Source organism: Haliotis cracherodii, unplaced genomic scaffold, assembly GCF_022045235.1.
Source record: "Haliotis cracherodii isolate W230 unplaced genomic scaffold, xgHalCrac1.p SCAF_14, whole genome shotgun sequence".
In the NCBI taxonomy this organism is placed as follows: domain Eukaryota; kingdom Metazoa; phylum Mollusca; class Gastropoda; order Lepetellida; family Haliotidae; genus Haliotis; species Haliotis cracherodii.
This window is the reverse complement of record NW_027266269.1, coordinates 39042800-39062779: the sequence shown is the minus strand read 5'-3', so window position 1 is coordinate 39062779 and position 19980 is coordinate 39042800. Positions and strand designations below refer to the sequence as shown.

Below are 19980 nucleotides of genomic sequence, written 5' to 3'. Positions count from 1 at the left end.
CATGAACCCCACAGGAGGGACAGGGATTGTTTCGGAGGTGGTATAATTGTATATTTTTCTAATTCACTTAGTGTCAAGCATAGAACAGACTTGGAAGTAATTAATTCTGAATCTATGTGGTTTCAAGTTTATTCACCACAGCACAGTTTTCTGCTTTGTGTCACCTATCGCGCACCCAACACCCCTACCGCATACTGGACTGTTCTTGATAGAAACTGCACTTGGTTCGATAATGACCTCAGAAGGGAGCGTCGCTCCAGAGACCACTACCGAAAAAAGGCATTACGAACTGGTAAATTAAGCGATCTTGTCAATTACAAAAAGCAAAGAAACAAATTTAATAATATGAAAAAGATGGCCAAAGAAAAATACTATAGCAACATTAACGGCTTGTTGGAAACACATCTTAATTTAAACAGTACCAACTACTGGAAATTATTGAGATTCATCATCAAAAATGCTAATTCACCAGCATGTATGTATCCCCCATCTGTGTACCGACCTTATTAAATCCACAACATTTATCGATGTCGAAAAGGTTGATGTACTCAATAATTTTTTTGTTTCTTTATGTGATGCTGATGACGGCAATCAGCCACTTCCGGATTTCACTCAATGTTGTGTTATAATGCACAGTGGATATGTCAAAAGTAAGTGTTTACATGTCTAAGTTTACTAAAAGCAAAGGGAATACACTCATATCATGGCGTGAAGTGCCGATGTAAAAACAACATACATTGTTCAAAGGGTTAACCGGTAATACGTTGATTGATTGCTCATTTTAATCTAACTATCTATCTAATGGATTGTTTTAAGAACCGTGGACATTATGAAAATAGTTGTCACGCGGGCTTTTTCAACTGACCTTTGAGACTTGAAACCGATATGAAACACCTGAAAAAAACTGAGTGATCAGTTGTTTATCCTTTATGTTGATATTCAGGGATACATTCCTCGAACAAGAAAGCTGCCCAAAATTATACATATAAATTTGGTTGGTTGTTATTATGATTTTTGCATTTTGTTTTCCTTCATTTGCTGTGGCATTGAACAGATTCATTCTTGTTCCTCTACGTCTTGGTTGGGAAGTTCTTCGATGCGCTATTCACGTTGTTTTCACAAGTCTTTTCCTCTGTAAGCGTGCATATATTACAGCCAATTTGTAAAATGTGATTCTGTCAGGCAATTTAGAAAAATGTCTAAATATTTCATTCATTTTGACTGAAAATGCTGTCCATTTATTTAAATGATTTAGACGGCCAACAGGGCTTTAGAGCACCACAATAGATTAATTATGCTAGGATAAGAAGCCAAACAATATAGAAATGTACTTTTAATCCTAACATTTTCAGTCTCTTGAAACATGAAAATATGTTTGGAATTCGTTATCATAACTCGCTGACTTGGTTGATACATGTCATCGATCCCAATTGCGTGGATAGACGTTCATGCTGTCAATCACTGGATTGTCTGGTCCAGACTCGATTATTTACAGACCGCCGTCATATAGCTGGAATATTGCTGAGTGCGGCGTAAAAGAACAAACCAAAACCAAAAACGTTATCATAACAATACAGATTGACATATTTTTCAGTCAATTTATGAAATAACTGAATATAATAAGTGAATATATATAACCCACAGAGATACCTACATGTCCTTATTATTTCCAAAAATGTATTTCATTTTGTTGATCAATGTAACCATACGCCCTTATACTATCAATAAAAGTGACAAAGGCGCTTCCGAATTGCGTAGCACAAGTCGCGAACTAGTCTAGATTTCTGCTATATCATCCGGGTACTCACGGGGGAAAACAATAACAAAGGCAACAACCAGCTCCGGGGAATTGCTTTAGATTAGTGCCCCATTCAAAACGAATATATCCGCAATCCACAAACAATCACTTTATTAATGGTGATCATTTACCAACCCGCGACAACCGTGTCAACTCGGGGGTTATCCTAGCAATAAACTCTCATCTAAATTCAGTACTGTTCTACTCTCGGCTAGCCACAATGGCTAGACTGGACCCTAGTGGAATGGTTCATGCCATAAAAGTCCAGCAACCGAACACTAATTAAGACGGGTCGACCTTGTGTTTATGGTCTGGTGAACACAGGTCAATGGCTCCTCATTAACTCAAGATTCACATCTCACTGTTTTGTTTTTCCTCACTATTCATTTGATATATTTGTCAAATTCAACTGAAACTCGACCGTGTTACATGCATGGCACATGTGTGTGCAACCCGTTGAGCACCCGTGTCACATGCTTGGTACACGTGTATTTAACGCGTGTTAGGGGAATGAACTTCTCGGCAGTAGTGTATTTTACAGAGAAAAAAAACAGTTGTTAAACAATAGTAATAGATATAATAAAAAGGAGCCAAGAGACTTTCTTCATTTTGCCAAATATTGGGCTGTATTGGACATATTTGTTTCGGGGTCCAAATGTGGCAGACAAACCTGATGCCTTTAAGTATAAAGATAAGTAAGTATAGCTGTTGTATATATTCAAATATGTTTGTGATTAACCCAACCTTGAAAAATATTGAAAGATGAGTGTTAACTATTTATATCACTATTTCAAATTAGAATGATAGCACATCAGGAAAGCATGGCACTTTAATATAAGTATCTTGTTAACCCAATAGTTGTTTTAAGTAAGAGCAGCATGTATATCGTAGATATAGGTATAGGTTTGGTGCGCGACCAAAATAATATCTGATGCAATTCTCTGCCTTTTTGGTCGATCAATTGGCTTGCCTTTGCATGTGTTTGTGGTTGTTTATTGTACGATAAACAACGACCACGACTCGTTTATTTCTATATGAGATATGTTAAAAGTACACGCATTAAAATATTTACCCGTACTTAAATAATGATGACTCCTTGAATGGAATCCGACCGGGGCCATGCCAGAGAAATTCCTTTTATGAACTGGAGGGTTTGAATTTGGTCTCACCCGCATTTTCTCACAATTTTCTCGTCGATTATCTGTACCTTTTCTCCCAATACCGATTGTCATATCGCTCTCACTTTCAGATGTGATTGTTCGGGCACTAGGTTTATCTACCTTCCCCAGTTACATCTCACTAGACACTTGCCGCTCACAAATAACGTCAAATTTGCGGCGTCCTCAAGTTGCGAGTACATGTTCGAATCTCCATAAATGACGTCATGATAGAACAATGTTTTATCGTGAAATAAATATCGCTTCCTTCTTTGTTCTTTGCGATTTATTGCGTAGCTATCTTGTATAATCAAACGTCAACAATTTCTCATTGCTTTATCATGACGTATCCGTGTCATAACCAATCATGTAGCAATGGCATACACAAATATCGTTGACTTCGACGTAGAATAGTGTCATGTAATATGATGATCCTTTTAGTGTGCAATATTTCTAGTTGATAAATCTAACATATTCTTACTTTTAAGAATAGCGACTATACATTATTATATCACTTATCAGGTGTCTGTAACATTTGCAAAATAATACAAATTTAAAAATACAACTGAACCTCAATGTATGTATGTTGCAATATCCTTAAGTTGCTGAGTGCTGCATTAAACAACGAACAAACAAAACATACTACATTTAAGATTTTTATTAACAATTCCGATGCTAAAAAATAATCTCCACAATCTCCACACCTCTTTCTCTATGTTTAATATGAAAACATAACTTTTTTTTAATAATCTGAAGGAATAATAATGACAATAATATCATAATAATATCATCATTATTTATGTTACTTATCCTCAAGTGAAGTAGTCCTCCACACTATACATTCAGTGAAGAAGCCCATGAACATATTAACTATGTAACGTACATAAATGGAAATTAGATGAACATTTGAAGTTAGCAAATGATATTATTCGGTCGAAGGTCTATCAGCCAATACTACATTATTGAATTGTGAGTCTTCAGTGATTTTTGCAAGGCTACTCTTATAAATGTCATGGCCAGGGTTCTATAATCGCATTAATTTGCTGACTTTTTATTGCGTTAATTTCATGATTTACAGTATTCATGAAGAACATTTCACGTGGGACCAACAGAGGGAATTATGACTATCGACTTGCTAATTATTTTTTATATTCATGCCAGCTCAAACGATCTGTTAGTTTGATATATTGTTATGGTGTCCACAAAATAAGTAGGATCCGATTTTTTCCCCGTTTTTGTTGAAATAAAACTGAATAATATTTGTAGCAGGGCAGTGAATGAGTGATAGGCAAACACACGCTATGGGTGAGAGACGTTTATTCCGCCAATGGATTTGTCATGTATTTATCTATCTAGTATCTACAGACAACACAGAGGGAGGGGAAGGGGATGTTAGTAACAAAAGGTGAAATGTTCAAAGAAAGTGCAAAAGTCTGTCGTCATACAGTCAGTAAATTAAGACATGTTTAGCTTACATTTTATTTATACAATGAGTTTGTATTTGCTAACCTTTTTTATTAAACAAGGAGAGAAAGTGGAAATGAAATCAGGCCATTTTCATACACACATACACCCTGAGTACCGTTATATAAGTAAACTAACTAAAATAAAAATATACTAAGCTAAGCTAACCTTAACAATACCAAACAGAACTAAACTAAACTAAACACAGGACATCACAAAAGGACCTGTAGCTATGTAGACAATGTTGGTACCAAAAGGATAATGAGAAGTAGCTGACAAAGAAGTCTACTGTAATACAAACTTAGTACATGAACAAAATACGAAATATGTGACGTAAACAAAGTCACAGTTTACAGAACTTAATTGAACTGGCGCCAGGTACAAAATAAATTTAAAGTTCAATGCTAGCTAGCAAAGGATATAACATTTTTACGATGAATTGATACATCATGGGGATTCACATGTTCAGAATGTCCATGAATTGAATTCAATGTCCAAGCTGAAGTAGCAATACCCAATGCTGGAAAAGTCACAATAAACACACAAATGTCACGTGACAGTGTCCAAAGTCACACAAAGGTCACTTCAAAGAAATCATCAAAAGTGGATGTTGCTGGCGATCTATGTCGTTCCTTACATGGCGACTATGGTCCTCATGCGGGGCTCCATTTGAAGATCTGCCTCATCTACCTCGATGACCTTATAATCTTTTCCAAGACTTATGAGGAACATGTTCAACGTCTAGAGATTGTTTTCAGAAGACTCCAGGAATGTGGTCTGAAGCTCGTGCCTTTGAGGAGATCAAGTCATGTCATTTTTCACTTGTCAGAGGGGTACACAAAGTACGTGATCTGGACTAACAGTTGTTGGACTTTATTTTTTGTTCGGTGGCTGGGTTAGATCGCTGACTTTGTGTGCTTGCGATACGGTGCCTCAAAGTGTGTGTGTGCGTGTGTGTGTGCGTGTGCGTGTGCGTGTGTGTGTGTGTGTGCGTGTGCGTGTGCGTGCGTGTGTGCGTGCGCTTGTGCGTTTGCTTGTGTGTGCGTGTGCGAGCGTGTGTGTGTAAATGTAAATTTGATATTACATAAAACATTCATCTTGAGCGGGATGGTAGTTGGAGTTGGATAAGCATGTTAACTACATGATCTTCTTGAGGTAGAGAATGCCGCGCATGAATGCATTAATGAGATTGACAATGTCAAACAAGAACGTTATTTGGACGGAAAAATGATGGTTTGAAAAAGTCCAAATAACGTTGTTTTTCCGTCCAATGACCATATACGGGAAAACACGACGTTTTTGTGTTTGCAGAGTGACAAGCATACTGTCGAGATATCTACAGTTCGAAACAACCGGAGTGCGGAACTGATGATATAGTACTGTTAAGCATACTGTCGAGGTATCTACAGTTCAAAACAACCGGAGTGCGGAAATGATGCTATAGTACTGTTTAGCATACTGTCGAGTTATCCACAGTTCGAAACAACCGGAGTGCGCAACTGGTACTACAGTACTTTGAAGTGTTCTGTCGACTTCCTAAAAGTTATCCAAAGTTCGAAAGAAGTGACCGACAAAATGCTACAATAAACTTGTCCATTCTATCGGTGCAGCTGAGATATCGAGATAAAAGTTCGAAGTTGACATATATCCGATGACATCGCATTAACCAGGATCCAGCCCACATGGCATAGATTAGATGAGTGGGTTTGGCCGCCCACTCCCGGGAACATTGGGTAACATGAGAAGGAGGGGGTGATCACTGGAGCGAAAGAAGACCTACCCTGCATACTCTGGAGCGAGAAGCCTGCAGGACACCTAAAGCGATACGTCACAAGTTGGCAAAACACATTGCACCTTCTCAGTCAAACACCAACAGAATCCTTTCAAAGCAACTTCAGCGTGGAGCCTACCTAAAGACTTGCTGAACATACAATAGATACACAGACTTGGGGGATCTTAGTGAACGTACATGTAAGTGAATGAATAGATGCACTGACCTATGTTGAACTGTGGGAATGGGATACACGCATTCCGCCCCTTGGGTCATCCCATTCATCGAGGGTTGAATACTTGGAGAACGTGGAGTTTGGAGCCCAGTCTGGCGTTGAACCAGAACAGGAAGGGGTGTGGTTCAAGCTAGTCCCTCCACAACTCCGTTCGCCCCTCTTTCGCTTTCATGAAGGTAAGTCTAGTCTTGTAACGTACATCTTCTATTTCCTACAGGACCAGTCACTTCCCACTCGAAATCGTCAATGTGGGATTTTGCTTCAAAATGCATCGAAATTAAATGTAGATTATGAAATGATATTAATGGGACTGTCCAACGCTCTGTCAGTGGATGCCCAGCTTTGGCAAAAACACGGTATCATAAGCGACATGGTGGAGTGGGGTGATGTTTTTGGTGTGCAGTCTTCGCTCTGGTCCTTCCATGGTACGACCCTGAATGTGCAGAAGGCGTCAGGGAATATGAGAATTATAAAAACAAATCTTTGGAATTTTCACGATCTGGGATAGAATAGCTCTCCAGCAACCCATGCTTGCCATAAAAGGCGACTATGCTTGTAAGAGGCGACTGACGGGATCGGGTGGTCATGCTTGCTTACTTGGTTGATGCATGTCATCGTATCCCAATTGCGTGGATTGATGCCCATGATGTCAGTCACTGGATTGTCTGGTCCAGACTCGATTATTTACAGACGGCCGTCATATAGCTGGAATATTGCTGAGTGCGGCGTTAAACAACAAACAAACCAAGCTAGTGACGATACGCCGCGTGGTATCACAAATACTAACTGATTAGTAAAGTCTACTAACATGTAAGTGTCTGAGTGCACAGTGAAATTCACTAACTAAGTTAGTAGACTTTAGAAACTATTGATGTCAGTGTAGTTACACCGGAATATTCCACTGTGACATTGTTAGGTCACGTGGAAGAAGTTAGGTCACGTGGAAGACTTTAGGTCTTCCTGTCTTAACGCACAATGGCTTTTCTTTACAACATAGCGTCCTCAGAGCGTGAGGTCAGATGTCGCCTTGGGCAGCGTCGTCGAATATACATCCAACATAAAATTCTGGTTTCTAGTTCCTCTATTAATCATTTTGCGTCAGTAGGTATTGTTAACGCAGCCTTCAGCAATATTTAGCCTTCAGCAATATTTCAGATTTAGCAATATTTCAGTCTTCAGCAATACTTCAGCCTTTAGCAATACTTCAGCCTTAAACAATACTTCAGCCTTCAGCAATATTTCAGCCTTCAGCAATACTTCAGCCTTTAGCAATACTTCAGCCTTCAGCAATATTTTAGATCTAGCAATATCTCAGCCTTCAGCAATATTTCAGCCTTTAGCAATATTTCAACTTTCAGCAATATTTCAACTTTCAGCAATAGTTCGTGATAACGTACATACAATCACACTTTCCATCAGAATCTTAACCGCCGCCTCTCGTTACTGAGTGCGGTGTTAAACAACAAACAACAAACAAGCCAACGAAAATAACACCAATACACATCACTGTATGTCCCGGGTGCCGCTGTTTCAGTAGCGTCACTGCAGCAGGTCACCGAGGATCTCAGTTGTGATGAAATCCACGATCATGAGTGTGGTGTTGATCATGATCAAGGCGAAACGAAAAATTCGAACCAGTGTTCAGCAGACCCTGACACGGCAAAGGGAAGTAACCCTACACAGATGTACCACAGAATCCTGAAATACCAATTCTCCCAACCAACTGCCCACATACAGATTAATGTCGCAAATGTCTCTGTGACTTGACATTTTTCCATCTGTAATAAATTGTAAGCCGTTGTGACCTGCAAAACGCCACGTCTAACAATAAAATCATTGTTCCAAAAAAATAGCAGCAGTTGCACATATCACCAGCAATGTAATGTGTGTTGATTTTACTGACGTTTCACTGACTACTAGCACAGGTTCCGCTCTGTTTACACTGAGCTGTAATACTTTCTTTGAAAATATGTCCACTTTTTTGTGGCAGTATTATGTTGCTGTTGTTGTAGGGTAGCCCAGTGGTAGTTAAAGTGTCACTCGTCGTTCCATCAGGCTGAAGTCTGGGTTTAAATCCCCTCGTGGTACAACGTCCGGACACTTTCGAAGCGGCAAACTGACCCAGAGTTATATTTGTATGTTGCAGGTTCTCAGCTAAGAACCAGGAATGATCGGACGTGTCCTTTTGTTCTGTCTGTGTATACTGGCGTGTCACATTGACTTGTCTCACCAACAAGGTAGGTGAACATGAAGGAGAATAGCATATATTCATTTAACAAAGTAAGGGGACTAACCCCCCAGACAGTCAATACTGGGAGTACTGTCATCATACAGGCCACCCTATTTCAGAGTAACATCCAAACAGGACAGTGGTATAAGAACGGGGCGGTATTGACGACCAACGTTCGCATACAGACGTTTGTGAATGGGCAATCTCAGATTCTGAGCATATCAAATGTCCAGACTTCGGATGGGGCCATGTATGAATACAGAGTTAATGGACTATCCACAAGCCCGCTTCTCACAGTTAATGTTCCAATAGGTGGGTATATGAAGACAAAGCGTGGCCACGATATTACACGAATCATTTATACCAGAAACAGTTATTTGTTATTTATTTAAACTGCAATGTTCCTTTGCCAATATCAACTGTTCCTGTCGCAGAGTATTTTTCATGCTAGCTGACACACGACGTTGTCAAACGTTGTGGTAATATCGTGATATAACGTTGTCACAACGTTATTATAACGTCAACGTGCAACGTTATAACAACGTTGCACATTCACGTTGTGAAAACGTTGTGCATCGGACATCACACAACGTTTTGTTAATACGTTTCTCAAACGTCGGTGAAACGTTATAGAGTTTGCTTCTCGATACTCATAAAGGAATAGAACTGCTTTATCAAAATCAACATGAATTTGTCAGAATACCAAGGCAGTAATGCATTACCTTTCTGTATATTCGGCATTTGAATTTTCATCTCTTAATACCAGAACGTAATTGCGTATCTCTATGACAACGTTAGTATTACGTTACATTGTAACGTTATTCCACAACGTAACAACAACGTTGCAAATTAACCGCCTGGATGCCACAGGGACATATATGTCCCTCCTCTACAACCCTCATTTTCACTTCGAATAAAGTTCAAAATACATCATCCACACAAATATACTTCACAATTTTGAATAAGGTGGGACATGCTCTGTTCTGTGATATTATCCACTGGCATTTTAGGCCAAGCAAAAGTGCTCAAAATGACCTCTGAAAATTAGGTACATCGTAAATGTCGCCATATTTAACACTTTACTAAATCACTACTCACGGCGTTATTTACAGCATGTTTTGAAATCTAAATATCGGATATTTACTCGGAGAAATGCATTTCAAAAATAGCATATCAGTGATCACGGTTATCTGTCTTTTATCAAATCACCAATGATCATTCCAAAATGTCTCCGATAACCCTAGAATCGTTTCGAATGTTTTGGAAAATACGCAGTCACGAACGCCAAGGTGAACTTTCCGCCATATTGGATAGTGTTTACAAAATCATGTTTCACGTAGATCGGCAATCTCATTAAAATCAGACCTTAGTTCTCGCTACCGCTAAACAAAGATCTGAGGACATCCCAATAAGGGTCACGTCAGAACGACCTTTCATCCGACCAATCAGTGCGTCGCTTACCAGATTATGAAAGAGACAGTCGGAATGTGATTTCTAATCATGCAATCTCCAAAACTTTAGCATGGGGTATTCCGAACGATAGTTACGGCTTTAACGACTGAATCCATACAATCTAGACCGTCGATTAGCCATTCCAGAATGTTTTTTTGTTCAGGTTTCAAATTTGTAATTTGTCAAAATATGTTTTGAAGCGTAGTCGCCAATTTGAAATTTGTGCCGTAAAGCACGAGAGAGCTGCCTTCTGATTGGTCATTCCATTGGTCGGTCAAAGTTCGTGCAAGGTCGGTCTGACGTGACCCGTAATGGGATGTCCTCAGATCTTTGTTTAGCGATAGCGAGAACTAAGATCTGATTTTAATGAGATTGCGGTTACATCACACATATTTCAAACTTAGCTGCGATACATAAATCCTTGAATTTCTCATACATTTTAGAATCAAATGACAAATGGTCTTTGTCACCAATACAAAGTGGCTAGATGAAATCAAGCAAAATAAGTTAGGTGTGAAAATGAACGCGGTGGTCGAAAAACTGCACTTGTTTGAAATGTAAGCAAAGCAAAATACAGATTTTACACAGTGTAGCATTTTCTCCTATTTTGAGCTATCCAATGGTCTATTCGTTCAAGATATTGGCTCAACATTTTCAGAATATGCATGGGAAGAGAACTGTAGGAAGAATTAGGGAATTTAAAATAGATACATTGCAATGATTTGATATTTTCAACAGAAATTGTCAAAGTTACCGTCCTGTGTGACGCCATGACTGACGCTAAATCACGCACAACGACAACGGTATTTATCGGAATTTCGGACTATTTCCGTTGGTTCCAATGAAAATTATAACAACAAATAACAGTACATGGATTGTCAGAATGTTTCTGATTACTTACATGTCACATTTATGTATATACGATCCCTGAATCAACGAAAGTCCCCTCGTAAAATCCCGCGTACTGTTGACAGTGAACACGCCATTTTGTAAAAGTCGGTCACCTGTAGTTGTGTCATATGTCAACATTGTTGTACATATTTGGTAATTTCTTTGAGGTGAAGGTCCTTGAACACGATCATTGTACCATGATGTTTACAGTTTCAGTTATGATGTAGATTTTACATATCTTTTATACATTTTCTTCACACAATTAATTCCACTTTGGATATTTGTCAATGTTCAAAATGATATCATACGTAAATATAGGCGACAACATGTAATAACGAACCTATGATAATCTCCTGTTTGTTTGAACATTGTTTACATAACAATTGATAGGTTTAGAGTGTCGAATACGATATTTCTTTCCTTTGGACAAGTGTTACGAGATGAAGTGTAAATGTAACTGCAGCATGTACGTATTTCTTGGGATGTGTAATAGTCAATATTATAAGTTCATATAACCAATGTCCATGAATAACCGTTTCATTTTATTTTATAATTAAAACTGAATATATTACTTCAACAAAATAGAACATATTTTTCTGAAAGAAAATTCTTGGTTTTGGAATTGTTTTTTATGTCGTTTGATACACAGAATAGTGATATCTAACGAATCCAGGTGCGCTTTAGTCACAAACAATTTACAAATTATTGCTCTCGTTTTGCATTATATAATCACTGGGTTCATTCTTTGTTCAGTCTTGTGATCACATGATATTAAACTCCAGGGCCCACTTGCACAGAACAATCTTAGTTACAATTGATCTTAGGCGCCTACTATCAACTTTGCAATTACCATACAATTGTCATATTCCACTCGCACAAACCGATCTTAACGCGATTGTAAGACGGCTTGGATTTAAGTTCGCAATCTTAACTAAGATTAAAATCTTCAATGGTGGAGGTACAAATATCTTAAAACTCGACTGTCTACGGTTGTTTGCAAACTCGCAAATCTTGCTTCGCATACAACGTGTGGAACCGGTTACAACATATAACACGAACCTCCCTCCATCGCACCTTGCACAGCTGAAAGGTCCCAATTATTTGAAGGAAACTATTTCTAGAATGATGGCATATATTTTTTTCGGCTATAATACTGTCGTGATTTAGGAATTGTTTTCTGGAAAGTATTGAAATACGAATAAATACATTCAAATACAAATAAATACATTAGTAGATTTGGCTTTAGATTTAGTGACATACTTATTATGAAAATAAAAATAGAAAATAATAATATGTCCTAATAACATAACAGGTAAATGTATGATCGTAATCTATTTGGAGGAGTTTTTCGTAAAATCGTAAATATATGTATATCCTTCATGTTTTAGTTTCAGCGCTATAACAAGGGATGTTATGCCTACTTTTTCAAAACACAGTAAGACGGGAGATTTCAAGAATGCATGGACAGGAAATAAGAATAATGATTCAAGAAAGCAGTTGTTTAATATATATTCACTGGCTATTAATTATATTTCTTAAAAAGTGTGAATTTTACTTTTATGGGATATGTTACCCAAATTTCAAATGTCTCATTTGTATTTGCTTGTTTGATGAATATTTGTATTTGTTTCTTATAAATTTAGATATTACAACCGGTCGTGCCCGTCCCACTCGATTTAAGGTTTAAACGTATGATTTTGCACTTCAACTATTTTTCACTTGTAGATTAATTTAATGATAAACTAAAGACAAAATAAGCGACACAGGGGGAGCTCGGCGGTTCTACAACGCCTGTCTTGCACGCCATTTTGTCAGGGACTACAGCGATCTTAGCTACTTAAGATTGGTCCGGGCCAATTGTAAGTTTCGATTGAAGCTTAAAATGATCTTAGCCTACAACCGCTTTGTGCAAGTGGATGACGATTGTAGCCAAAGCCTAAGATCGCGATCTTAAGGATTTACAATAATTGTAGCGCTAAGATCGCTTTGTGCAAGTGGGCCCAGTAATTGTAAAAAGTATAAAAACAAAACCCATGCCGGGTACTCCGTTGGTTCAACCTCATACGATTTACTTGATGAAAGCAGTCATTTTATGTTGTGTCGAAAAAGCGTCAAATTCCGTTGTATTAATCGAGATTTTCTATACCATGAATGAAAATTAGGGGAGATATATATTAATCAAAATACCAGTGTCGTCCTTCTCCGACGTTATCAAAGACATAAAACCAGCCATGGCGTCAAAAGGAATGGTGTTATTTTTGGATATTTCATTACATTTGATGATAAGGCTAGTGCTCCATAAATAATGGTGCAGCATAAGTCAAATTACACTTACACAATCAGGATAATGTTGGAATCTCAGGACTAAGTTATAGGTTTAGTCCTAGGTTTAGGGCCATCCATTTCTCTATTACCTCTTTTCTATGAAGTACGATTTCATCATTTCTTATGGGATTTTTAAAAAAAACTAAACGTATACAGTTTTAATATCGTTATTTGTGTTGGAATTGTTCGGTTCCTCGTGAACAATACACCACGAAAATATGTTGTCCTAAACCACAGCTAATTCTCACCAATTTACCTGAGTTACAATAAACTAGTGCTATGCATAGGAGTTATGCCCCCTTTTCGTTGTACGTGTGTAAACTCTCTGTCGCCTTTTGACGTCATAGAGAAAATTCAGTTTTCGTCATTAACGTCATGTTATTTTTGGCATTGAATGTATATCGTTATACATACGCATACAACTCGCATTATACATACGCATTTGATATGTAGTTATGTCTTTTAGATATTAGGCAGTATTTTGTTCGCTCACAGTTTCTGAATAAAAAAGAAGGTCGCACAGTACTTTTACCGATGTACGATAAAAAGCGGAGAAATTTACTGTTTTTCAACACAGAATATATTCTCGGACAACATTTAGAAGTGTCTTTTTATAAAACCGGTTTAATATTTGCAGTTTAATTCAAACCATCAAAAAGGAAATTTAATATTCTCCACCTGTGCGTTATTTTATAGCCAGAGATAGATCCACTGCCGCGTGAGCGCAACTCTCGCACAACCTTCACTTTTCCGATCTTAGGAAAATGTGCGTCAGAAAAAAATCTCGGCATCCAGAGGGTTAACGTTGTGATAACGTTGTGCTTTGAACATTACAACACTTTTTGTAAATGATGTTTAGGAAACCATTTGTAGATCTACCATCTCTTAGTTTTATTTTTTTTAAACATATATATCTATTAACGAAGTTGTCTGTCTACTAAATGTTGTCACAAGCAATATTACAGTAAAAAACAATTGGCGCGCATTTTTTGCGGCGTGAGAGCGACTGCTGAAAAGTTTAGCCTGTTGCCTCGTGAAGTGACGTAAGAATGACGTCACATTGTCGCGGAAGATTTGTTGTCACCAGCCATCTTAGTTCAAGCTCAGTCTGGACATATTACAACCAAGTGATTGTGCAGCAACTGGGATTGGAGAGATGATCTGTGAATTCGGATGAGGTAAGTTATTTTTCAAAAGCTGTCTCCGCTTGTTGATATGTTTATGTACATGCAGATAGTCAAATGATTTAAATGTATCGTATTATTCAGAAGTGTCGGGGTTCAGAATGCAGTTTGCCGGTCACTTTCACTGAGCGTCAGTGCTGATATTAATATTTGATACACAGAATATGATGTATGTAGAGGTGAAGGAGGCCCAAGACTTTTTTCCATATTAGTATTTTATGGATACCAAGGGTAAATTACAAGCGCAAGCAGCATATGTTTGACCAGAATTCAGTCTGGCGGCGTTTTGTGGCCGTCATATTATGTTCGGGTTTCGATCGTAAGAGTATAGGTCTGTAAATAGGCCAAACTTATGCATCGCCTACTGACCACTGACAGTTATCGCCATTTCTTCCTTGTTTTTTTGTGAAATCATTACTATTTAAAGTTTACACGTACTAATCTTCTGACTTTGATTCTTGTGAAACAATGTGGCTCATTCAGGCCATGGGAAAGGTTGAGTAGATTTCTCCTATACTGCGAAGAGAGGGAATCAAAACAATGGAAGTATTTTCAGATCGACTCTCTGTAGGCTGCTAGTTATAGCCCTAGTCTAAAGCGCTCAATGATGTTATGAAAAATTGTATTTTCTTGTTGTTTCCGAAAAGGCCTAATTAGCACTGACTGAAGTAGCCTAAATGTGGGTCATCTGATTGTTGGTGTTGTCTATAAAGTTTTATTGTAGCAAGGCGCTTATCATGTGTATTTCTAATATTTCCAAAAAAGAACCAATTCATCATTTTCCGATAACTAGATCTATGTCCGACTTCCTCATGAAAACGAGCAAAAGTAAAACGAGCCTCTCGTCGCGCGCTATAACGGGGTGTTTGTGGTATTGTCCTCGCTGGTGATAAGCTGGTCGATGGTCGAAAGTTGAATATCACCATATATTGTCAGTGAGTTGGTCATCGTTTGTTGATTATTAAGGTGAGATAGGTGTAGCCAATGTGCACCAATGAAAAATACAATGGAATTGATAGCAACCATATTCGTTCGGTTTTCGATCTCCATATGTTGCCACGTAGGCTACCATACTACAGAATTTCATTTAACGATCTTGAACTGTATTGTGATAATTAACGTAGTAACAAATAAATTTCATATGATACTTGGTTCTCTGAAACTTTTTGACAATGAGAGAGAATACAATGGTGATCGAAAACGGAACGAGTAAGTGCTAGTAGTCGCTACAAAATCGTACCGCGATGAAGATGTGAGTCGTAATTAGCTACAATGCCTGTCTAATATATCTGTTCCCGTTTGGATTCCGGTTTAGAAAAGGTCCCCAACAAACCATGTCTGTACTAACATGATTGTGTGTCATTGCACTCTGACAGAGGTTGTGAGACGTGGCTCACTATAACAATCACTGGTTTTCCTGACCGATTTGTCAGACCGGTGTTTATGGAAACCAAATTACATAAGGTGATGGGTTTTTTTTATGATGGCACTCATAATTTTGTTACTTATATCTGTAGCCTTTAGATTTACAGGGTTTTTTCTAGGTAATTATACAATGTATGTTATCTTTTTGGATAGACTATAGATCTAAGTCTATGCTTATTGAATATAGTTCTAGTTTTGACTTTTTTTTATGTTTTCGTTGCAGCAAGGGGGAAAATGTTACACGACCATTCCAGGAGATAAAATCAAGAATGTTGAATCATTGAGGAACACACCAAATAAACCCTGGGCTGTGAATTATGTTAACGTAAGTACAATTGTTTACAGTTACATTCCATTGTCTATCAGACACTTGCATTATACATTATTGTTTGAATATTGATAAAGCCTTATCTCCAAATGAATGTTTCTCGTCATATAGTATGTTTCAAATACCTGCTCGAGATTTATTAAGCTGTTTGTATTTCAGGGAACTGGAAGTGAACAACAAAGATGGGCGATTCTGGCATTCAATAATTACCCAAAAGTGTATAAATTTTCAGTTATCTAAAAATATTAAAAGGTGAACACAAATGTGTCTTGGAGTTCTTTGTTGAATGGTGACGTCCCATGACTGAAAGTTGAAGTATACTATATGGACTTGATTAGAGACCGACCATTTAATATTCAAGGAGGTGGGGACCTGGAACTTTTCTATGGAGATTACATATGTTTTCGGTCACAGCAAATAAAAGCAGATATAGGATTTTATTTAATTCTATGAACCTGAAGATAAGCAACTTGCAACTAGATCTATGTCCATTTTTGTGGCAGGCATTTTTTTCACCAGTCTGAACCGTAAATATTTTTGTCAAGAATTTTCGGTGACATTATATTTTGTCGATAAAATTCCAGGACCCGACCCTCCCCAGAAAATATTATATGGTCAACCCCTTATAATGTCTGTCATTCTTATTTTGTTTCCTGCAGTACTTGCCTAAAGGGTAATGGTGCCTGACTTTGTTATAGTCATATGTATCTAGTTAACAGCTGAGATTTTACATTTTGAACATTGTCAGCAAAACACGATCTAACTGTTAACTGGGCTATTCGACGCCCTGGATTTAAAATATTGGCAAAAGATATCTCGAATCATACACATTCACGTGACTAAAGCATATTCTAAAACATTTCCGGAAGATGTTTTTTGGGTCGTTTTTACAATATTTTAGTGGGGAATGGTCACAACGAATTTCATCCTTGAAACACAGTTATTTCACGTCGTTGTGACAGCGTCCGTGGTAGTACACAGAATAATGTTGAAGGGACGCATTATTATAACATTGCCAAAACGTAAAATACAACATTACCACAACGTCAAATACAACGTTCCCTCAACGTAAAAATACAACGTAAAATACAACGTCATCACAACGTTGTGTCGACGTGAATATGGCGTAACACAACGTTAGGCCATGACGTTGTGACAACACAGAATAACGTTATGTGGACGTAACGTCACCAACGTTACCACAACGTTACAACAACGAAAACACAATGTTGCCATATTTGTAAGATAAGCTATTGAAGATAAGGTATACAATGTTTATGTCACTATTGCCATAATTTCAAGATAAGGTATGCAATGATTATATCATTTAAGTCATATTTTCAACATTAGGTATTCAATGTGTATGTCACTACTGCCATATTTGTAAGATAAGATATTCAATGTTTCTATCACTGTTGCCATATCTTCAAGATAAGATCTTCAATGTTTATATCAATATTGCCATATTTTCAAGATAAGGTATTCAATGTTTATATCAATATTGCCACGATTGTAAGATAAGATATTCAATGATTACATCAATATTGCCACATTTTCAAGGTATGATATTCAATGTTAATATCAATATTGCCATATATTCAAGATAAGATATTCAATGTTTATATCAATATTGCCATATTTTCAAGATAACATATTCAATGTTTATATCAATAATGCTATATTTTCAAGATAAGGTATTCAATGTTTATATCATTATTGCCATTTACGCAACAAAAGGCATTCAATGTTGGTATCCTTATTGCCATATTTTGTAAAATTAGGTATTTTATGTTATATTATTACAGCCAGTTTTTAGATAGCTATATAATGGTAAACCTTTATTGCTACGTTTTCAAGATGAAGTATTTAATTGTTTATATCATTATTCCATTATTTTTAAGGAGCCGTAAGTGTTGTGAGTGGACTAACCCCCCAGACAATCAATACTGGGGGCACTGTCACACTACAGGCCACCCTATCTCAGACTCGACCCGTGAAGATTCCGGGATAGAATAGGTCTTCAGCAACCCAAGCTTGCCGTAAAAGGTGACCATGCTTGTCGTAAAAGGCGACTAACGGGATCGGGTGATCAGGCTCGCTGACTTGGTTGATGCATGTCATCGATCCCAATTGCATGGATCGATGCTCATGATGTCAATCTCTGGATTGTGTGATCCAGACTCGATTATTTACAGACCGCCGTCATATAGCTGTAATATTGCTGAGTGCGACGTTAAACAACAAACAAACAAACAAACAAACAATCATTTTACGCCCAGTGGGGTCTGTCTCGGCAGTTACTCGACACTGATTTTTCTTTGGCATTTTATATAGCAGTATGCATATTTTTCAAACGTCCTATAGTCAATGGTGGATTCTCGCAGTGGACCGACTGGACTGGTCTACCTTGTGGCGTTGCTTGCGAAACAAGAACGGATGTGATGCGGACGCGAACAAGAAGCTGCTCCAACCCACCTCCCAGCAATGAAGGACTCAACTGTACTGGGTCGTTTGTGGAAGTTATGTCTGCTTGCGTGGGTAGGTACGACCAGAGAGACCAGGGGAGGCCAGGGGAGACTAGGGGAGTCCAGGGGAGACTAGAGGAGACCAGGGGAGACTAGGGGATTCCAGAGGGAGACCATGGGAGTCAAGGGGAGACTAGGGGATTCCAGAGGGAGTCAAGGGGGAGACTAGGGGAGGCCAGGGGAGACTAGGGGAGTCAGGGAAGACTAGGGGAGACCAGGGGGGTCAGGGAAGACTAGGGGAGACCAGGGGAGACTAGGGGATTCCAGGGGAGTCAGGGAAGACCAGGGGAGTCAGGGAAGAGTAGGGGAGGCCAGGGGAGACTAGGGGATTCCAGGGGAGTCAGGGAAGACTAGGGGAGACCAGGGGAGTCAGAGAAGACTAGGGGAGGTCAGGGAAGTGTAGGGGAGGCCAGGGAAGACCAGGGGAGTCAGGGAAGAGTAGTGGAGACTAGGGGAGAGTAGGGGAGACCAGGGGAGTCAGGGAAGACTAGGGGAGACCAGCGGAGACTAGGGGAGACCAGGGAAGACTAGGGGAGACCAGGGGAGACCAGGGGAGACTAGGGGAGACCAGGGAAGACTAGGGGAGACCAGGGGAGTCTGGGAAGAGTAGGGGATTCCAGGGGAGACCATGGGAGTCAAGGGGGAGACTAGGGGATTCCAGGGGGAGACCATGGGAGTCAAGGGGGAGACTAGGGGATTCCAGAGGGAGACCATGGGAGTCAAGGGGGAGACTAGGGGAGGCCAGGGGAGACTAGTGGAGACCAGGGGAGACCATGGAAGACTAGTGGAGACCAGGGGAGTCAGGGAAGAGTAGGGGATTCCAGGGGGAGTCAAGGGGAGGCAGGGGAGACTAGGGGATTCCAGAGGGAGACCATGGGAGTGAAGGGGGAGGCCAGGGGAGGCCAGGGGAGTCAAGGGGTGAACAGGGGATACCATGGGAGACCAGGGGAGTCAAGGGTGAGACTAGGGGAGACTATGGGAGGCTAGGGGCGTCCAGGGGAGACTAGGGGAGTCCAGTGGAGAATAGGGGAGACCGGGGGAGTCAAGGGCGAGACTAGTGGAGACTAGGGGAGACGTTGTAATTGGTGTGAAACTTGGCCATTGTATTTGTGTAATTAAGGTAATCTTTAATTGCACAAATAATATAAAGTCCGTTAGCAGACTAACAAAGTGTGGTTTTACAACGATATGAATC

At 39.0% G+C, this 19980-nt stretch overlaps 1 protein-coding gene across 1 annotated transcript in view; it reads left to right on the top strand.

Annotated features, from left to right (window-relative positions):
* The first annotated feature begins 6527 nt into the window (after positions 1–6527).
* LOC139461237 (SCO-spondin-like) overlaps positions 6528–19980 on the top strand; it is a 63602-nt gene continuing 50149 nt past the window's right edge. Inside the window, exons 1-3 of the mRNA XM_071242876.1 lie at positions 6528–6601; positions 8572–8662; positions 18625–18798. Of these exons, the coding sequence (XP_071098977.1) occupies positions 8593–8662; positions 18625–18798 (244 nt within the window). The 5' untranslated portion in view covers positions 6528–6601; positions 8572–8592. The remainder of the gene's footprint in view (positions 6602–8571; positions 8663–18624; positions 18799–19980) is intronic.